Source organism: Dermacentor variabilis, chromosome 8 (genome assembly GCF_050947875.1).
Source record: "Dermacentor variabilis isolate Ectoservices chromosome 8, ASM5094787v1, whole genome shotgun sequence".
NCBI lineage: Eukaryota > Metazoa > Arthropoda > Arachnida > Ixodida > Ixodidae > Dermacentor > Dermacentor variabilis.
In genome coordinates, this window is record NC_134575.1 from 99,288,477 (window position 1) to 99,309,004 (window position 20,528).

The following is a 20,528-nucleotide window of genomic DNA, read 5'->3' on the forward strand; positions in this document are numbered from 1 at the left end:
CGGCACTGGTATAACAGATATAGTTATTCTCTGTTTATGTGCACGTGGACACTGCTGGCATGCACAAGACAATTTACTGATGGAATTTCATGAGATTGCTTCTGTGTTGTCGTAACACTGTGTTAGCTGCATACTGGACATAGGACATTAGGCAAACTTCTCAAAACTGATTCTTAATGTCTCGTACCTAAGTAGCCCACTGTGAAGGTGACCATGGTAACCGAGTAAGCAGTGGCCATTACAGCTGGCAAGAGCGGCCTTTCACGTGAAAGTAAGCTTCTTCCCAGTTGCCTCTCCTTTGTAATACTGTTACATCTATAAGGAGCCCAAACTCTTTCTACTCTACCCATTGAACGAATGTACTCTTTTCAACCAATGTAGGAGCACTGCAGCAGCCAGAGGGCCCTCCAGAGCCATGGCCCCACAGCCAATGGCTGGCCCCAGCTCTGCGAGAAGCAGTAAGTGAAAAGACCAGTCCTGAAATGCCACAGCTTTGATGCCCTGGACATAACGCAGTTGTGTGTTTAGTTCATCAGAACATGTTAATTTTTAACCAGGCCGGCCATACCAAGTACGTCGGCCTTGCAGACCTATTCGAGTTTCACAACGGGAGGTTCTGGTCCATGCCTGGCCAACAATTATGCTAAGAGTGCCGTGCAGAATGATGAAAGAAATGAAGTACATGTGTCCTTGTCTGCTTATATGGTGGAGCATAATAGAATGACAGTAGACAGGTGTAATGAAGTTTGAGCAATTTTATGGGCCGTACAGAAAGACATAAGCTCACATACATGACTAACACAAGTTTGAACAGCTGAATTGAAAAATAAAATTACGAAGGACTGAGGGAGACCGACAAGGACGTCACTCTACTTTATATACATGGTCATAAACATCAGCACTTGTCATCAGTCACACAATCTAACAGCTTCATACACATTCATCACAGTAGCAGTTCCTCAAACAGGGTATGCCTGGGTGGACCAGATATCTTGGACACTTGCAATTAGTCACACAGCAATGGCTTAAGAGATTACAGTTTCCACTAAGGCTGTTACTTTTAAGCAGTTCCACAATATGGAAAGTTGCCTGTAGTAATTAAATCCCATGCTTTAAGAAGTCCTAGCACATGGCTTACTCATTTAAAACATTGGCCGCGAGCTTTCAAGTATTAGCTAAACAAATGTATCGCATACACTGTAATTGCAGCACACGTTTGATCGCACATGCTGATTGGGATAGTTTTCCCAAGGCAGCAGGGGAAATTGTGCGGTGTTTGCAAAACGCACCTACAATGCTAGGACCCTTTGCCTTCATAATTAATTGCAAAGGCTGTAGCTATCTCATACCTTAAGTTTATCCTGCAGATCACCCCGAAAATTTGCTTTATTTTATCAAAATATGAACACTATGTCTTGCTTAGTTCATTGAGGACCCTGGAGAACACGAACAGAAACCCCAACAAACTATTGAAAAACAAAGAAAAAGAGGGTTCATAAATAATTTGCAATGCTCGTAGTTAAGGCAAAAACAAGGAAGCTTTGCCACACAATACATCCATAACTTTACCTATTTCAACCAAATCTGAAGTTCGTGCCTTGCTCTAGAAGTACAGGAAACATTACGCATAATGGCAGTATGACAGATTCAGATTTATTGGTTCCAAAAAGAGAAGTAATTACATGACAAATATACAGACGAGGGTCCCAAAGTGGAAGAACTGTATTGGTGAAAGAACTGTACTCGCAATGCTTGAATAACTATTTCCGCACAGTCTCCACAACGTGTTCTTATACAACAAAATGCAAACAGTGGGCCTAGTGTTTTTTTTTCTAAAGAGATAAAATGTCTTCATCACTTGCTCATTCACAATCCCGAACTAGTTTCTATGTCATGCACGAACTTCCCAGCCATGTGATAGCTTAAAAATACAAGTGGTATTGGAATTTGGTTGTGGATCTACATGAAAAACAACAAAAAACATGTGCCATGACATAGCCAGTTCAGAGTGCAGACAGAGACAACACCAATACAGAAAGTGTTTGTTCTTGTCTGCATCTCTAAGCTAAAACTGACAGTGTTTTTGATGAACATGTGGTATTCTGAATGAGTACACATACAGTTGAACACCTTTATAACTAAATGCTTGGGGCTTCCAAAATCATTCATTATGCAGGTCACTTCATTGTAAAGCTCGCATACTGCACACTTCGCACTAGAACCGGAACAGAATTATTCCTTCATTATATAGGTCACTTTGTCGTAGAAGTGTTTGTCCGATTCAGTGGTATTGGATCCCAATGTAATGATCTCCTTCGTGGTGTTCGCCAGGGCATTGCATAGCTGGCTGCAGCAACCGAGCAGGTCATGGCTGCTGTTGAGAGGCAGGCAGAGCAAGTGGCTGAGGCAGTGTGGCTAGTGGGCCAGCTTTTACAGCTGCTGGCCCTGCTCATGCAGAAGACGGTGGCTGCAAGAAGGCAGCGGTAGATTTTAACTGTTGTATATTTTGTGACATCCTTATTATTTAATTTATCGCCATGTAAATTAGCAGGCTTATTACCTTCTATGTATTTATTCATTTAAATTAATTACAAAAATTTCTGCTGATCTCATTTTGGCCGTTCTCACAATATTTTTACACTACACTACAAATACACTACAAATAAAAACAGTTACCTTATTTCAGTTAAGTGCACATAAAATTACATACTACTGGTATAACTTTACAATGTGTTCTTAATGCACGTTTCAATAATATGTTTAAACGAGAAGAAAGGGGGTTAACCGAGGGGCCCCATTTTTATTAGTCATATCATAAGAAGCCAACAAACAGTGACACTAAGGACAACATAGCAGAAATTCCTGCGCTTAATAAATAGATAAATTAATGGAAATTAAAGTGGATGAAAAAACAAATTTCCACAGGCGGGGAATGATCCCACAACCTTCGCATTCCGCGTGCGATGCTCTACCAATTCAGCTACGGCGGCGCCGTTTTCCCCAACCACTTTCTTTGGTATTTATGTTTTCTTCTAGAACCCTGGGAGTGTTAGCCAGTGCCACCACTCATGCACTTTGGCAGCGGACGTGGAACATCCTTTCTGCCACAGGCGTCACAAGAATGTGATCTTTTCGGGTGAAGGCAACCGGTCAATAAACCCACATATGCTACCTGAAGGCATCAATGTTGCCAGATTCAAGACCTTCGTTATGTAATAAACAAGAAAGGGGGTTAACTGAGGGGCCCAGTTTTTATTAGTCATATCGTAAGAAGCCAACAAACACTGACACCAAGGACAACATAGGGGAAATCGCTTGTGCTTAACAAAGGAAATAAAGAAACAATAAATTAATGGAAATGAAAGTGGATGAAAAAACAACTTGCCGCAGCTGGAAAACGATCCCACAACCTTCGGTAGCTCAATTGGTACAGCATCGCATGTGAAATGCGAAGGTTGCGGGATTGTTCTTCAGCTGCGGCAAGTTGTTTTTTCATCCACTTTCATTTCCATTAATTTATTGTTTCTTTATTTCCTTTGTTAAGAACAAGTGATTTCCCCTATGTTGTCCTTGGTGTCACTGTTTGTTGGTTTCTAATAATACATTTAAGGTATTTGAGTAAAATGAGTTAGGTGTCAGCCATGATAGTCTCATATTTTTTCTTTTTTTCGCTAGGTTCCACATCCAGCATGTACTTTAAGAAACTAGATGGGTGCTTTCCAAATATGCTAGATGTGAAATACAGTGAACCTCACTCTTGAATGAAAATCATTTGTAGCCTGAAGAGGATTCTCCAGCAAGCAGCTGATGCCTTGTGCACGCAGAAAAACATTGTCTTAGTCATGCCGTTCTCAGCTATGTCATGTTATTTCTCCCATTTGTATAGAAGTACAAAAAGCTAGTCAGGTTTGCATGATGTTTTTTGATTGCGCGCTTACCACTTTTGTAATGACACAGCCATAAGCGTTACGCAAAGCCCTTCTGACTAGCCACATAGGCTCCTGCCGTAATATTTTTGCTTGTACTTCCATGTAATTATATATATGAGAAGCTGCATCTATAAAGTGCTTTACTACACCTGATATTTAAGAGTAGTTCAAACCGCTGGGATATCATGTGATGCACACACGTGGGGCAGGGTTTCCGGTCCAGCAGCACATCTGTAAGAGGACATTCATATGTGCTTTAATCAAGTCTATCAGCGTAACCACATATGCAACATTAGTCCAGCACATTGTGGCATATTTCATAACACGTTACAATATGACAAATGTTGTATGTGGGATGTATGTGAATACAGAACATGTGCTGGCAGTCCTTTAAATGTTTTTTTTTTCTTTTGTGGGCGATAGGACCAAGTTTACATAATTTAAGCCATGAAGTACATTGAAGTACAAAACATTTCCTTCAGCTTCCAGACTTCTTTCGTTTGCTTCACGCTGACTGAAAATACTTTACCAACAATGTGCCTATTGCGATGTGAACCCAATAGTTGTTCTGAAGTTTCAACCAATCTGTCCAGCTGGCTACAGGGATGCACAAAATTAAGTTTAAATAGTATGATGTGTCTTGGTGTAAAACATATTGCTTTCTGTTTTGTTTTCAGTATTCCCTGATATAACAGTGTTTTGCTTTGTATTCTGTTTGTACTTATTTAAGAATGAAGTTACAAAAGAAAAAAATACTAACATGAAAAGAGAGACAACAGTACAAGCACTCAGGTACTTGTGCCATTCATTGTATTCTCTATGAATTTTCATTCCCATCCTCTTGCCTAACAACACGTCTTCTTTAACATACCTGTTCCCTTGTTTCTATACCTTTTGTTGGTGTAACACACCCTGTCAAGATCCCCACTGGAGATTTCAGGATTAATCAGTACAAACATTTTTGAATATGCCTTGCACATAAATAATTTCAATTCAATCCTGCTATTCAAGGGCAATTTTTTCAGTTATTTCAAGAACATAATTAGGTTTGTCTTTTCAGGCCTATGTCGGAGATCTTACCTGGATTTATGGAAATACTGGATGACAAACCTGCTGTTGCTGCCTGAGCCGGCAGTGTAGCTCACGAAAGTTGAGTTGTGCGCCAGGTAGGGGCCACTGAGAAGAGGTTGATTACCTCGCTCCTCAACTACTTTGCCCTCATGAGCAACTCTCTGGGTGATTACTGCTGGCACGTGTGGGGTCCTTGCAATAATGACATGCCCTATTTGCAGTTGCCCTTGCTGCAGTGGCTCGTTCTCCTCATCCTCACCATCACTGTCTTCCAGCTCTGGCTCCCCAGCCTTCAAAGTAATCTTGTGGAGAGCAGCACAAGCTGCCAAAATTGTGACTGCATCCTTAGGCTGATACAGGAGGGCACTGGAACGTTGCTTTCCAAATGGCAGTGCTCCACTCTGCAACATCCCTCGTGGAGGCACGGGCCCGGTTGTAGCGCCCCTCCAGAGTGTGGGTGCCTGGATGACCTGGCACAGGTCTGAGCAGCCACTGTACAAAAGTGTCCTGCATGTTGTAAATATAACTGTGTAATATAATTCACTGACTGCAACATGTCTGCAGCACTCACCAAGCATGAATTCGCTATGTCAAATGTTAGCGGTGAGGCGGCCTAAGAGTGCCTCCAGACATACGAGTCGTGGCAGGATCAGGGAAGGCGGCAATCCATTTCCACAATGTGCATGTTGGAGTCACACACCTGGAGAGCAGAACAAATGGGTTAAAAGGTGGTTGAGAATAATGAATTCGAGCTGGAATCTTGCTGTATTTCACATTGTCTTGCCGATCGCTGAATAAAGTCTTAATAAAATGTTTCTGCACCAGTCTGGTTTATTCATGATTTTCCACTTCCACCAGCATTCTTTCTCACACTTTACATCAGTGCAAGGAATGTGCGAAAACCAACATCCACAAGAGATTTATGAATTAATGCTCATCATAGGCCTTTTTCGCTCAATGCGTACTTATACTGGTGTCGCATGGCCACTATCGATCGCGATCGATCTGATCTGGTTCAAAATTCTCAACCGTGATTACCTCCCTCCCACAGCTTGAGCAATGAGCAAATCTCGACCAAGAAATTCAAATCCGAATGGACTCGATCACGATCGGTAGTGCGTTACGTGACATCTGTGTTGTGCACACTATGAAGACATTACATAAAACTGGTAAACTGCCATAAAGCTAGAAAGCGTGCAATAAACGGCTATCAAGAGTACTTACGACCACGGTATTCAAGGCGTAGAAGCCTTTCCTTGACACGAAGCCCGCAGACTCGCCCGAGCTGAATCCTTCAGGCTTTTATGGCTATGAGCATGCCGCCGACACAGGCCACGACATCGGGAACGAGAGCGCAATCCGAAAAGGCCGGGTTTGTGCTAGCCTTACCGGCTGGTGTCAGCGAGAAGCTCACCCAGCCCTGTTGCCAGCCCACTGCGGTTATTCCATCTGCAACCACGTGAATACAGTCGCCGACCGTTAATTCGGACCTCATGGGGACTGCGGAAATGTCCGAATAAACAGGTGTCCAAAAAAGCAGATTAAGAAAAAAAAAAGAAATGCTTTATTTCCACGCACTTATTCACGCTCCGCAGTAGGCTTGAAGAAATCGTGAATGCGCTGTTGCATGCTGTTTGGTTTACGAGCAATAAGATAAGCCTGAATCTCGGAGAGGGTCGTGCGGTCACTACAGGCAGCTGAAAGCCCAGTCACTGCTTGTACACGCAACGCATGCGACGGCAGCATAGCACATGGTGCGTCATCTTTTGACTCGGAGTCATCGTCCGGCGGTGCAGCAGAAACCTGACGAATGATCTCGCTGTCGTCGAGTTCTGCGCATTTCAGTACAGCAGTGTTAGCACCTGTGAAACTGTCAAACGAGACGGTGTCCGGAATGCCAATGCAACCACTGCGCAGGTCTCAGCAGAACATTTTCCTCGTCAGTAGGGAGCACATCGGAAGGCGACAAATCTTAGGCCTCCCGGCACCCGCTCGCCAGCATTCCCCAGCACAGTCTGCGCGGGCACTGTCGGCGCCATTAGACACTTGACGCGATGTTTCCATATGCCACATTGTATCACTGCAATCTTGACACAGCACACAAAGCAAACATCACCACGCCGTCACGCCGACACCAGTCGCACAAACGAAAAACGTGGCCTACTCGCAGCGTCAGGCACGAAGAAATAAACAAATCAGCTGCTGGATTGTCTTGATATGGCTTACTAAGCTGACACTGGAACTGCTGTAGCCACGAACCAGGCAGGAACGATGATGATGAGCGGATATTTGCAGTAGTGCCGCTTCGTGGGGCAGCAAGGAGCCTCCGTTCAAAACAAAAATGGCATTCAGCAAGTCGAACCATGCATCGGTCAGAGTCGGTGCATGGTGTTCTCGATCGAGTTGGCTCAAGGAGTGTTCGAAAAATCAGACGAGAGGTTGCAAGGTGTCCGAACTTTCGGCAGTTGTTATACATTACGGTCTATGGGGCAAATGGCAGTGCCGCGAAGCAGACCAAATAATCGAGCATGTCCAAATTTTTGTTTGGGGTCCGAAAAATCAGTCTGCGACTGTACTCTCGCTCATGTAACCCTGCCCCATGGAGATTAATTTTTCGATGCCGGTGGATGTTTGGAAGCTACCCGTCATGATGAAACGGAGAGCACAAAAGACCTTCTCTCGCATCGTGATGCCACCGGTCCAAAGGCCACCGACGGCGTCCTTCAATTATTCGCAGAGGCATCACACAGTGCTCTTTAAGAGCCTGACCTGCCCACAAAACTCTTCCTCCATGAACTCGTCAAATGCATTGCGAAAGATGCGTCACCGAGGGTGGCTGAGAGACTCCAAAAGTGCGACAATAGGAGCGGCCACTGTGACTCGCAAGTGCCAAACACGGAACACGGTTACGTAAGCACAGCGTGAAATGGCGAGCATTCTCAATACATGCGCTCATATCATTCAACAATTAGAAAAGAATGGCATTTGTATTTATCACAGCGCAGCCACGCCTTATGCTTTCACAGCGTTTTCAGTTGTTTTCAATAATTAACACTGCTAACATTCTGCGATGGTGGGTTGCATATTAATCTCAGAAAATGGCACCTGTGCCAAAGCCACTCTGTTGGGCAAGCAACGACACTACACGACAGGTGCATCATCTGCTACTATCACTACTATGGTAACAGCCATTAATTCTTTAACCATTTAGCCATTAACAGCCATGACGTATGTGGATTTTGTGTTCCCACCCCACCACTAAGGCAGCCGTGACGAATGCGCAGGTGCCAACGAATCACAAGAGGGCAAGTGAATGAATGGAAAAGCGAGCTGTTTGTGCGATTGCACCCAGATCGTCATGGCACAACTAATACCAGCAGAAGCTGTAAAGATAGCAGTAGCACAATAAAACAAATTAGTCTGACTGTACACATATCCAGGAATCTGGTCCTAGAGCACTTCACCATATAACTGTCACAAAGTGAAACACACACTCCAAACAACCAGGGAAAAAGTTATTTTAGCTGCAAACATCAAGGGTGTGCAGAGTTTGTCTGGGTAGTTCATAATTGATATCCTAAAAACAGCACAGACAAAAACTAAGGCCGACGCACTAACTGTGTATTATACTATCTATCGTGCTTTTACAATGTCGATGACGAATGCAAAGTTACACACATGATACTGTCGCGTAGTAGTGAGGATGCAGAAAACAGCAGCGAAACTGTCAATGACGAAACTAGCTTTTATTGGGCGAACTTGTGCCCACAAAAACTGACTATGCTCAAAAAAGAACAATAACGACGAACACAGTCGGCAATCATCGAAATCTGACCAGCAAGTGCAGCACATCAGCTTTTATACATCACTTGTCGAAGGTTCCAGTGCCATCACTAGTGCCCATGTGGTTTACAGAAACTACTACACAATTCATGTCACACATGCAATCCGATTATACACAGTTCAGCGAGGACATACACAACAGATAGAATCAATGATAACCTTCAAGCAAGTTCTAAATCATGCACACGCATCTTGCCTTACGCGATGATGATTAACATTTGTTAGCTGGTGAAAAAGCAGTCACTGGAGAAAGATAAACAAGCACATATGTCAATGCCCAGTGATGTGTGAAGTGTGTAAATTAGTGCCGTGGTAGAAGAAAAGAACGACAAAGAGTGTGCGCGCGGAGGTGAATCCAGTGCTGAATGGAAGAGGACAAGGTCAAGGTGCGTCAAGCATGCGAACGCATGGTGCGAAAAGATAAAACAACCGGAAAATGACCTCATTGGTGAAGTGCATGGAGTTCTTAAAGGCCAATCAGGCAAAGACAAATCTGCCAGAGTGGCAGAAAAACGAGGCCTCGACCCTAGCCTCCAGGGATTCACCCAACCGGTGTCTCCTGCCATCCTGTTTCCAGGCGTCGCTACTCTTCGCGAGCACGGACGGTTACCAGAGGCAGTCACTGGATGGAGATTCGGAAATGCTCCAATTGGAGCGCGCGTCAAACACTTGCTTGACAGAGCTTGTGCACGACTCAACTTAGCGAATCTCTCTCTCAGTGCATGTGCCCTTTCCCCTTCCATGACCTTGATACGCAGCTGAAATGTTCTCCCTATCACCTCCAACTGCTGCTGATTTCTTTCTCAATGCCTGCCATCAGCTTCTGCAACATTTAGTCGTAACTGCACGTTTCTCTCTTCCAATTCGTGTTCCCGTTCTAGAAGCTGCATTTTATCCCCGTATTCAGAAATGCATGTGACGCCTGTTGTGAATGCACCAAAGGAACAGTAATCAGCGTCTTGGGCGCGTTCACACCAGGTGTTATTTATACCAAGTCAAGCATAGGCTTCAAGATGCATTTATGAATATGATGGTTAGCGTCCCATTCAAGTTCTATCTCCTCTTTTTTAACCTATTGTTCCTGCTTTTTAGCCTCTCGTTCCGCAGCCCTTTCCTCGGGCACCATGCTTTCAACTCAGCTCCCTTGAGCCCCATGCATTCTCGAAGAGCAATAACTCTGGGGTGCTATTCATGGTTTCAAGATCTTCAATTAACCACATAAAAAGAATTAATGACTATGTCCTGTCGCGGACGCCAATTTGTGATGGAAGTTGTCTTTAATTGTTGGAGATAGTTTCCTGAGGTGGAGCCTCCGAGAACTAAATTGAGGACAAAGCCATTTGTTGCAAAGCACAGACAAAACATTTAATGCAGCTAGGGTGGAGAGGAACACACAAAATAAACAGACTCAGAGCTATAAAAGTACCAGTACCAGTACCCCTTCAGTTAGGGACAGACTATGACTGTGAATGCACGGAACAGTTTGACGCGAAGGGGCGGAGACGAGGCAGCGAAAGTGGCATTGATAAAGTCAACTACATCGACACCAAAGTGTCGATGTAGTTGACTGACAGGCCAACGGCCAGAGTGTGGCAGCTCCGGCTTGGAGTGGATGCAGGCAGCTCGGCGGCATGAGCAGATGGAGGCGGCATTTCGGCCGGGTAGCTGGGCGCAAACTTGGGCCCGTAGCCCGACTGCTCGCCCTCTGCCTGCGGGTTCATAAGTTCGCCGACCTCGGGTAGTCGTCCGTGTTTGGGTAGAGTAGCGACGCCTGGGAACAGGATGGCAGGAGGCCTCGGTCAGGTGAAACCCTGGAGGCTCAGGTCTGGTTGCCGATCGTCACCCTTGTGTCGCTTCTTCAAACTCTCCCCCTCTTCTGCTCACGCGCCTCGTTTTCCTGCCGCTGTGGCCTATTTGTCCTTACCTGATTGGCCCCTGTGAACTCCGTTCACTTTAAAGATTGGGTCATTTTCCTTTTACCTTTTGGCGCCACATGTTCAGATGCTTGATGCTCCTCGATGTCGTCTTCTTCCATTAAGCAGTGGATTTGCCTCTGCATCTACCCTCTTTGTAGTTCTCTTCTTTTCTTCTCCTACCACGGCACTATATTCTTGCACTTCATACATCACATACCCCCTTCTGAAAAAGCATAGTTCCGATGCCGCCACCAAACATGAAAGCAGAAAGATTGGGTCATTTTCCTGAGCCCTGGAGGCTCAGGTCTGGTGGCCGATTGTCACCCTTGTGTCAATGTGCAATGGCAATGTTGCCGAAGCCGGCGAATCGCCAGGCTGCTATTTTAGGATTTTCTGAAGCTCTTGATGGACGGCAGCACTTATCACCTTATTTGAAGATGCTTGGATATATTACTGAGAGATGGCAGTACTGAGCTGTGTCATTTGAATGCAGTTTTTTATGTTGTCGTATTTTTTTTTTTCGTGATACTTTCTGGCGGAAGAATAAATGGCGGCGCCTAGCGGACAACGGGCTCTTCACGAGCGTGAAACATTGGATATTTGATAGCGACAGCGATGAGCCGCCTCAAGGCAATGCCAGGTGTATAAGGCTAAAGGAAAAAAAAAAGTGAAAGCTGCTGGGAGTGCTAAAAGTGTGGTTCTGCTCTGGACATGCCTGAGCGCTTCAAGATTTTTCACATGGCGAAACGCCTGTGACTTCAAAAAAACCTCACAGAATAAAGTGGGAACACTCTCAAATGGCAATCAAAGTATTTTTATAAGTGTCCAGAAAATATTTTGCTTAGGCGCTCATGACGCACAGAAAGGTGAGTGCGAGGCACGCGCGCACATTCTATGAAAAAATTCACGGTACGGATGGCCCGCACACGCGCACCGCGGGCGGCAGCGAAGGGGTTCACACATGACATGCCCCCATCTGAAAAAGCAATGCTCCAATGCTGCAACAAACATGAAAGCAGAAAGAAAACCCCGAATAATGATGAAGAAAAAAAGGAAACAAAGTCCCTAAGTTTGTCAGTGGGCGTAGAAAGCAACGTTTAACGCTAGAACGTTATCTAGTGAGGCGAGTCTGTCTAGCAGTGCTATTGGAGGAATTAGAGGGCAGTAAATGGGATATAATTGGGCTCAGTGAAGTTAGGAGGCCGAAAGAAGCATATACAGTGCTAAATAGCGGGCACGTCCTGTGCTACCGGGGCTTAGCGGATAGAACAGAGCTAGGAGTCGGATTCCTGATTAATAAGAATATAGCTGGTAACATACAGGAATTCTATAGCATTAACGAGAGGGTGGCAGGTCTTGTTGTAAAACTTAATAAGAGGTACAAAATGAAGATTGTACAGGTCTACGCCCCTACATCCAGTCATGATGACCAGGAAGTCGAAAGCTTCTATGAAGATGTGGAATCGGCGGTGGGGAGAGTGAAAACTAAATACACTATACTAATGGGTGACTTTAATGCCAAGGTAGGCAAGAAGCAGGCTGGAGACAAGGCAGTGGGGGAATATGGCATAGGCACTAGGAATAGCAGGGGAGAGTTATTAGTAGAGTTTGCGGAACGGAATAGTATGAGGATAATGAATACCTTCTTCCGCAAGCGGGATAGCCGAAAGTGGACGTGGAGGAGCCCGAACGGCGAGACTAGAAATGAAATAGACCTCATACTCTGCGCTAACCTTGGCATCATACAAGATGTGGACGTGCTCGGCAAGGTGCGCTGCAGTGACCACAGGATGGTAAGAACTCGAATTAGCCTAGACCTGAGGAGGGAACGGAAGAAACTAGTACGTAAGAAGCCGATCAATGAGTTAGCGGTAAGAGGGAAAATAGAGGAATTCCAGATCAAGCTACAGAACAGGTATTCAGCTTTAACTCAGGAAGAGGACCTTAGTGTTGAAGCAATGAACGACAATCTTGTGGGCATCATTAAGGAGTGTGCAATGGAAGTCGGTGGTAACTCCGTTAGGCAGGATACCAGCAAACTATCGCAGGAGACGAAAGATCTGATCAAGAAACGCCAATGTATGAAAGCATCTAACCCTACAGCTAGAATAGAACTGGCAGAACTTTCGAAGTTAATCAACAAGCGTAAGACAGCTGACATAAGGAAGTATAATATGGATAGAATTGAACATGCTCTCAGGAGCGGAGGAAGCCTAAAAACAGTGAAGAAGAAACTAGGAATTGGCAAGAATCAGATGTATGCGTTAAGAGACAAAGCCGGCAATATCATTACTAATATGGATGAGATAGTTCAAGTGGCTGAGGAGTTCTATAGAGATTTATACAGTACCAGTGGCACCCACGACGATAATGGAAGAGAAAATAGTCTAGAGGAATTCGAAATCCCGAAGGTAACGCCGGAAGAAGTAAAGAAAGCCTTAGGAGATATGCAAAGGGGGAAGGCAGCTGGGGAGGATCAGGTAACAGCAGATTTGTTGAAGGATGGTGGACAGATTGTTCTAGAGAAACTGGCCACCCTGTATACGCAATGCCTCATGACCTCGAGCGTACCGGAATCTTGGAAGAACGCTAACATAATCCTAATCCATAAGAAAGGGGACGCCAAAGACTTGAAAAATTATAGACCGATCAGCTTACTGTCCGTTGCCTACAAAGTATTTACTAAGGTAATTGCAAATAGAATCAGGAACACCTTAGATTTCTGTCAACCAAAGGACCAGGCAGGATTCCGTAAAGGCTACTCAACAATAGACCATATTCACACTATCAATCAAGTGATAGAGAAATGTGCAGAATATAACCAACCCTTATATATAGCTTTCATTGATTACGAGAAAGCGTTTGATTCAGTCGAAACCTCAGCAGTCATAGAGGCATTACGGAATCAGGGTGTAGATGAGCCATATGTAAAAATACTGGAAGATATCTATAGCGGCTCCACAGCCACCGTAGTCCTCCATAAAGCAAGCAACAAAATCTCAATAAAGAAAGGCGTCAGGCAGGGAGATACGATATCTCCAATGCTATTCACAGCGTGTTTACAGGAGGTATTCAGAGACCTGGACTGGGAAGAATTGGGGATAAAAGTTAATGGAGAATACCTTAGTAACTTGCGATTCGCTGATGATATTGTCTTGCTTAGTAACTCAGGGGACCAATTGCAATGCATGCTCACTGACCTGGAGAGGCAAAGCAGAAGAGTGGGTCTAAAAATTAATATGCAGAAAACTAAAGTAATGCTTAACAGTCTCGGGAGAGAACAGCAATTTACAATAGGCAGCGAGGCACTGGAAGTCGTAAGGGAATACATCTACTTAGGGCAGGTAGTGACGGCGGATCCGGATCATGAGACGGAAATAATCAGAAGAATAAGAATGGGCTGGAGTGCGTTTGGCAGGCATTCCCAAATCATGAACAGCAGGTTGCCATTATCCCTCAAGAGAAAAGTATATAATAGCTGTGTCTTACCAGTACTCACCTACGGGGCAGAAACCTGGAGGCTTACGAAAAGGGTTCTACTCAAATTGAGGACGACACAACGAGCTATGGAAAGAAGAATGATAGGTGTAACGTTAAGGGATAAGAAAAGAGCAGATTGGGTGAGGGAACAAACGCGAGTTAATGACATCTTAGTTGAAATCAAGAAAAAGAAATGGGCATGGGCAGGACATGTAATGAGGAGGGAAGATAACCGATGGTCATTAAGGGTTACGGACTGGATCCCAAGGGAAGGGAAGCGTAGCAGGGGGCGGCAGAAAGTTAGGTGGGCGGATGAGATTAAGAAGTTTGCAGGGACGGCATGGCCACAATTAGTACATGACCGGGGTTGTTGGAGAAGTATGGGAGAGGCCTTTGCCCTGCAGTGGGCGTAACCAGGCTGATGATGATGATGATGATGATGTAGAAAGGTTTAAGATGCACCACATGGACAACTTCAGGTCTCGCGCAGCACTGCTGTAATTGTGAAATGCCGTCTGGCATAACCTTATAGTCGAGAGTACCAATACATCGGATGATCTTGTAGGGTTCGAAATAGCGTACTAGCAGTTTCTCACTAAGTTCTTGTCGACGTATGGGAGTCTAGACCCAAACACGGTCGCTGGGCTGGAGGCGGTCGAAGATTGTAGTGCCGGCCATCAGTCCTCTGCTGGTTCTCAATGTACAGGCGGGTGAGCTGTCAGGCTTCGGCGCACCGAAGATAGGCGGCGACATCGAGATACACTTCGTCTGTGACGTGTGGCAGCGTGGCATCTAGAGTCATCGTCGCGTTCCTTCCGTAAACCAGCTTGAACAACATGATTTCCTTTGTGGGCTGTTCCTCTTTCGATGATGAGGACTTCTGGAGCACCTTGTTGCAGCAGGAAGTTCTTGACAAAGAATTTTGCTACTTTGACTGGGCTACCTTTGGCAGAGCCTTCGTTTCAGCGAAGTGGGTGTAAGGTATTCCATTGCCATGACGATCCACTTATTTCCTGATGTTGAGGTCGGAAAGGGTCCGAACAGATCCATCATGATCTGCTGACATGGTCAGAAAGAAGACTTGGTTGGAAGTAGTAATCCCGCTCGCCTTGTCGGCGGTGTCTTATGTGGATGGCAGTCACGGCATGTTTTCACATACAGGGCGACATCGACAGTGAGGCATGGCCAATAATACTGTTGTTTCTTGCAAGTGTACAGGAAAGCATAAGGTGACTGGCTGTCTTATCATGCAGTGCAAGCACTATTTCTGAATAGAGTGCTGCGGGCACAATGAGGAGGTAGTCTGCACGGGTTGGGGAAAGTTCATCAGGACATTGTTTCGCAAGGAAAACAACAGCAATTCACACCTAAATACTCTCGAAGTAAATTCAGCCTGGACTTCCAAGTACTCAGCAAGACTTTTTAGCTCTGGATCCGCTTGCTGGTGCTTCGCAATGTTGTCTGAGCTTATTGTTCTAAGGAAGATATAATCATCCAGTTCACCTTGCAGTGGCAGGTCTGTTGGGCACTCACCAGCAACAGGCACTCACCATCAGAATGCTTCAGTCCAGACTTACAGACTACGGTGATGTCAAATTCCTTAGTCTGAGACTCCATCGTGCTAGGCAATCAGAAGGACCCTTTAAGTTTTCCAGTCAACACAAGGCTTGGTGGCACCATTTTGAAGTGCCTGCTATATCGGAAGGCCAAAATGCCGCTGTAGCCCAAATGATCGTAAGGCACACTTTCTACGCCACAGAATAATTCGCTTCCACTTTCGACAGTGATCGGCTAGCTTCAGCTATTACATTTTCAACTCCATCCTTCCTTTGGAGAAGTGCAACACCGAGGCCTAGTGTCGGTATGACTTTCATCTCGGCGTCTTCATCAAAATGTGAAAGCACTGGTGGTGACTGCAGCCTTAGTTTCAGCTCCTAAATTGCTTCTTCCTACCGCGTTTCCCATTTAATGTCAACGTCCGACTTTGTGGGATAGGTTAATGGCCCTGCAATTCTTGAAAGTACATTACAAAGAGCCCGTAATAGAAGCACAGGCCAAGAAGTATAAGCGTTGCAGAGCCAATCCAATGTATCCTCTATCCGTGGGAGAAGGTATACATCAAGCGCCCATCATACCAAGCGCCCGTGGTGTTGTAGTCTTTCTTGTGTGTGTTGTTTTCGTGCAAAATCTTTTTAGTATGAGGTATACATCCTTTGTTATCTTGTTCAGTGGATAACTGACGCAGAAACGTAGGGTTCCATCCTTTTTCTTCACCAAGACTACAGGAGATGCCCACGGGTTTCTCAACGTCTGAATGATGTCATCATGCAGCATTTCATCGACTTGCTGCCTTATAGCTTCACATTCTCGCGTCTAAATGTGTTAAGGGCTCTGGCAGAGTCGCCGTGCACACTATTTGGTTATTATGTGATGTTTTGCAACTGGTGTTTGTCGAATCCTCAATGACGTCGAAAAGCAGTCTTTTTATCATCGGAGATCGCCCTTGAGCTGTTGCTGCTTACTCATGGGGAAGCTTGGATTTATGTCGAAGTCTGGTTTGGGACATGGTCGTCGAGGTAGATGTGGCAGAATCCGAGAGGTCAAACGCATTGCTAGTTTCTGCAATTTCTACTACGTATGCAATTGTGAGGCTGGTGTGTGGCCGTCGAGAAGCACATCGAGTTTGGTGGTTTTTTTGTGTTGCGCTGCAGTTTTCTTTTGGCAATGAATCACCACTGCATCATGTTGACCGGTGTTCGGAATGTTGCATTTACTGGTCTTCTTTTGTCAGCAAATTGTTTGCTTCCAGGCTTTGTTGGCATGGCGGTGTCTCGATATGTCACCGAGATAGTCTATTCGGCGTCTCTGGTGGCGGCGGAGGACCTTTGTCAGTTCGACCAATGCCTCCTTTACTAGATGTCTGCCGCGTCGCTAGTCTTCTCATTGGAGCGGAGGTTCCCGTAGTTCAGGGTAGTTGCGAAGAGACGGCGCTCGCTGCCAACCCAGGTGCCGATTACTAGGCTGGTGCGCGCTCGACCAATGGCTTGACGAGAGACTGCAGGTCCAGCCTCCAGGATCGCAAGAGACGCCACTGAAATCTCGGAGGCAGGGCTACGTGATTTAGGTTTGCAGCAGCCACCGCAGCTGGCGCTTGCAGCCCACCCGGCTGGAGAGGAGGAAAGAGGGGAGCGGCAGGAACCAGCTTCTCGGCTTATGTTGCAGGCATCTAGTAAAGGAGGCATTGGTTCAACGAACAGCAACCACGTCTCCATCGGTCCTTGCTTTTAGTTTTCCAGATATGGCTGACAGACTGCCCCGGGCTGGCCCGGCATATGGTTGGCACTGCGGCGACAGCGAACAGGACAGTCGTCGAGGGCTCCACTGAATGGCGGTGAGGTGGTCAGTGATATCATGGACTGTTCCCCTTTGCCTGGGCGTGGTGCTTTCCACTCGTAGTCCCATGTAGCAGCGTGGATACCAGTAGTAGACAGACTGGCTTCTCTGCAGTGATAGCAGAGCGGGCGGTGGTCTGGAGCGTGACATAGTTATCTTCCTTGAGTAATTGCTGTGTGCGACGGACGAGTGAGCTGGCGGTGGCGGTGGCCGCGATCGACAGAACTGCGGCATTACGGGGCTGTGGCGCAAAAATCGTCCCAAACCACACAGGTCCTCCACATGGTGCACACAAATCACTGAAATAATTGAATTTTTCAAAGTAATATGCGTCCAGAAATTCGTAAAGTACGACTTGTACACAACCTACCGACATGACAGTGTTGGACAGTAGTTTGAATATATGAGAAAAAATTTTGTTCTGCAGAAGCTCAAGCCCCTTTTCCAGTTGGTGTTTGAGGTCTGTCATAGGAGCGGGGTGGCCCGCTCGGTTCCATGCGACACCATCCATATGGCGCTCGGCTCCACGCATGCAGGGCGCCAGCCATTGGGGGGGAAAGAAGAAAAAAAGATACAGGAAGCTCACCTACGTGCACAGCATTCACCACCAGCATTTCCACGAAAACATTGTGGTTACACAAACAGCAGTTTCCGGGAAGTTTGAGAAGCAGACATTTTTTTAATGATATTGCGTTCCACTCAAAGGCAAAGCTTAAGCGTCTTGCAAGCGTTTCTTCTCGTGTGCACAAACATGCCGTTACAACATGAACAAAGAAAGCAACGGTCGTAGGTACAATGAGCTGATTCGTGCACTTATGCACGTTTGCCTTCGAATGTACTCATAAGCGACAGCAGCAGGGAAGTGAACTTGTTCATCGGCTCGCTGACCGCGTACACAGAGCATGACACAACTCCACAGCTCACACATAGAGCCACTAACAAGCTTTATGTGAAGGGAACGTCCTGTCACTATCCGAAAGCAACAAATGGAAACTGCTGACACTTCAGCTGAAGTGGTCATCACTATTAAACAGTGAGTAAGGGAAAGAAATGCAGCCACGTGCCTGACCACTGCCGAGCACAATAGCACAACGATCCCGTGACAAACGCATATAGGAACGCATGGCCTATAGTCGCAACAGAGAGAAAGAAAGACCCGTGAGACAACATTCGCAGCACATTCGCATAGTCTAGTTCAGTGCACATGCAAGTGTTGGCACGTGAGAGGTGGCACATCGCGACTAAGCACACGGCTGTTTCACATTACCAACAGTGGCACTCTACTGTTTCAACAAGGGGCAGCGCATGAGAACTGCAGAAGTTTACGAATAGACGATCCTGCGACCTCTGCGAGGATGCATCAACCGCTTCGTGCTAGCTGAAATTTCGAGACCACGTTATACCGCACGAAATCGCAAACGCGGTTGTTCCTACAATAGCAAAAGAACAGGTAACCGTGCAAAACTCCAAAAAACACTTACTGTCACCTTTGTTCCAGATATGTTGCGTTAGCACCGGCAGCTGGGCAACGTGTCCGTGCGGCCTGATAAAATGGTAAAGGCCCGGGTAGGCCCGACGACGGTGTGCTGTTTCCTTCGAAAGCAGTATATTCTATGAAACCACTGCGACCATGACTGCAACCAAACTCACGCTGCTACTGCCGCCGTCTGATTATTGTTATGATGATGATGATGTCTGTGGACACATCCCCATAGAATAAAGAACCGACTTGACGTTCCTTTGAATCGGCATAGTTTCTCACCATATTACATAGAGGGAAATCTAGCGCTGCTGCGCCGCGGTATGCATAGAGTTTCTCACTACATTACTATAGTGAGAAACTCTATGGCGGTATGTAAAGCCCAGCGGTATGCTCGGGGACTCGGGGTATGGATATAGTGAACTAGAATAAGATGTTCTAGCACACTGTAGTATGGATAAACAAAGGACAGATGTACACAGAAAAGCACGAACAGTCTCTAATAGCAAAAGGGCGAAGAGATCCCGGGATAATGAAAATAGGGCATTGTGGGGGTACAACAGGTATGAAGTACTGAGAAGTGCCAGGGCTTACTTTCGGGAATGTGGTCCTGTGATTAAAGGAGTACTGACACAAAAAAGAATCAACGAGGTTTTTTATGCCTTAATAAGTAGTTGATGACCCAGTAATCACGCCATGAAACCTCATTTACTTCAGAGCACGACAGGTAGTTATTTGCAGTCTTTCTTGTAGCGACCAGTCGAAGTTTCGGTTTCAGTGGTTTCGGAGGCGTACGTCTATTTGTCGTACAAAAATCCCTCACGTGACCTGATCCTAGGTGCCTAGGGACAGCATCGTTTAGGGATTTTTGAGAAGGCGCGATGCTGGCGCCGAGCGACGCCGTGGCGTGTTCATCCTCGGCGTGATCGTTCTCTGGACCGCGCGTTGTTCAACATTGCTCATGTGTTGGTTGTAGGTTCTGTGTTACTTGGCGGAAAGCCGTGAGTAGTGGCGGTGCGGCTTTGGCCTCGGTGAGCTCTGGCAGTACAGAATCTGCGTTGTGTGACCCGTGCTTTCTTGAGAACCCGGCGGTGGTGACAATTGAAATATCGAAGTGGCCTAGCGCCTCGGCAGCGAAGTTCTGCGAACCGCGATGTGGCGTCGCAGCGTCCGACTTTGCTTAACGGACATCTAGGGATGTGCTGCTCGCTACAAGTCATGTAAATACAACTGCGTCGACCGCCCACTGTTGAGCGCTGAATGTGTGTTTGGTGTGCTGTGCTTGAAACGAGTGGTGCAGCCGCGCAGCGAGGGTGGCGGAGGAGTTTAGGGGCTCCGTTTGCCCGTTCACAGACATGTGCTCCCGTCTTGGTCTCATCAGCGGCTGTCGCGGGATTGTGGTGTGCTAGCTCCTTG

At 46.1% G+C, this 20,528-nt stretch overlaps 2 protein-coding genes across 6 annotated transcripts in view; both read right to left on the reverse strand.

Moving 5' to 3' along the window:
- The window catches only part of LOC142590459 (uncharacterized), a 47,710-nt gene extending 28,433 nt beyond the window's left edge, over positions 1-19,277 (reverse strand). For both annotated transcript variants that reach the window (XM_075702591.1, XM_075702590.1), the window contains exon 1: positions 19,120-19,277. The gene's annotated coding sequence lies outside the window, so the exon portion shown is untranslated. The remainder of the gene's footprint in view (positions 1-19,119) is intronic.
- Positions 740-19,216, reverse strand: LOC142590460 (uncharacterized). Of its 4 annotated transcripts, none has more exons than XM_075702595.1 (6): positions 19,114-19,216; positions 6,225-6,449; positions 5,572-5,700; positions 5,260-5,507; positions 4,079-4,160; positions 740-2,374 (listed from the first exon to the last, which is right to left on the reverse strand). In XM_075702595.1, exons 4-6 carry the CDS (start codon positions 5,408-5,410, stop codon positions 2,233-2,235), a joined length of 375 nt encoding a protein of 124 aa, XP_075558710.1. In that variant the 5' UTR covers positions 5,411-5,507; positions 5,572-5,700; positions 6,225-6,449; positions 19,114-19,216; the 3' UTR covers positions 740-2,232. The 4 variants fall into 4 exon arrangements, with proteins under 4 accessions (XP_075558710.1, XP_075558711.1, XP_075558709.1 ...); XM_075702596.1 differs by having other exon boundaries at positions 740-2,467; XM_075702594.1 differs by having other exon boundaries at positions 740-2,467; positions 5,040-5,507.
- Positions 19,278-20,528: the final 1,251 nt, after the last annotated feature.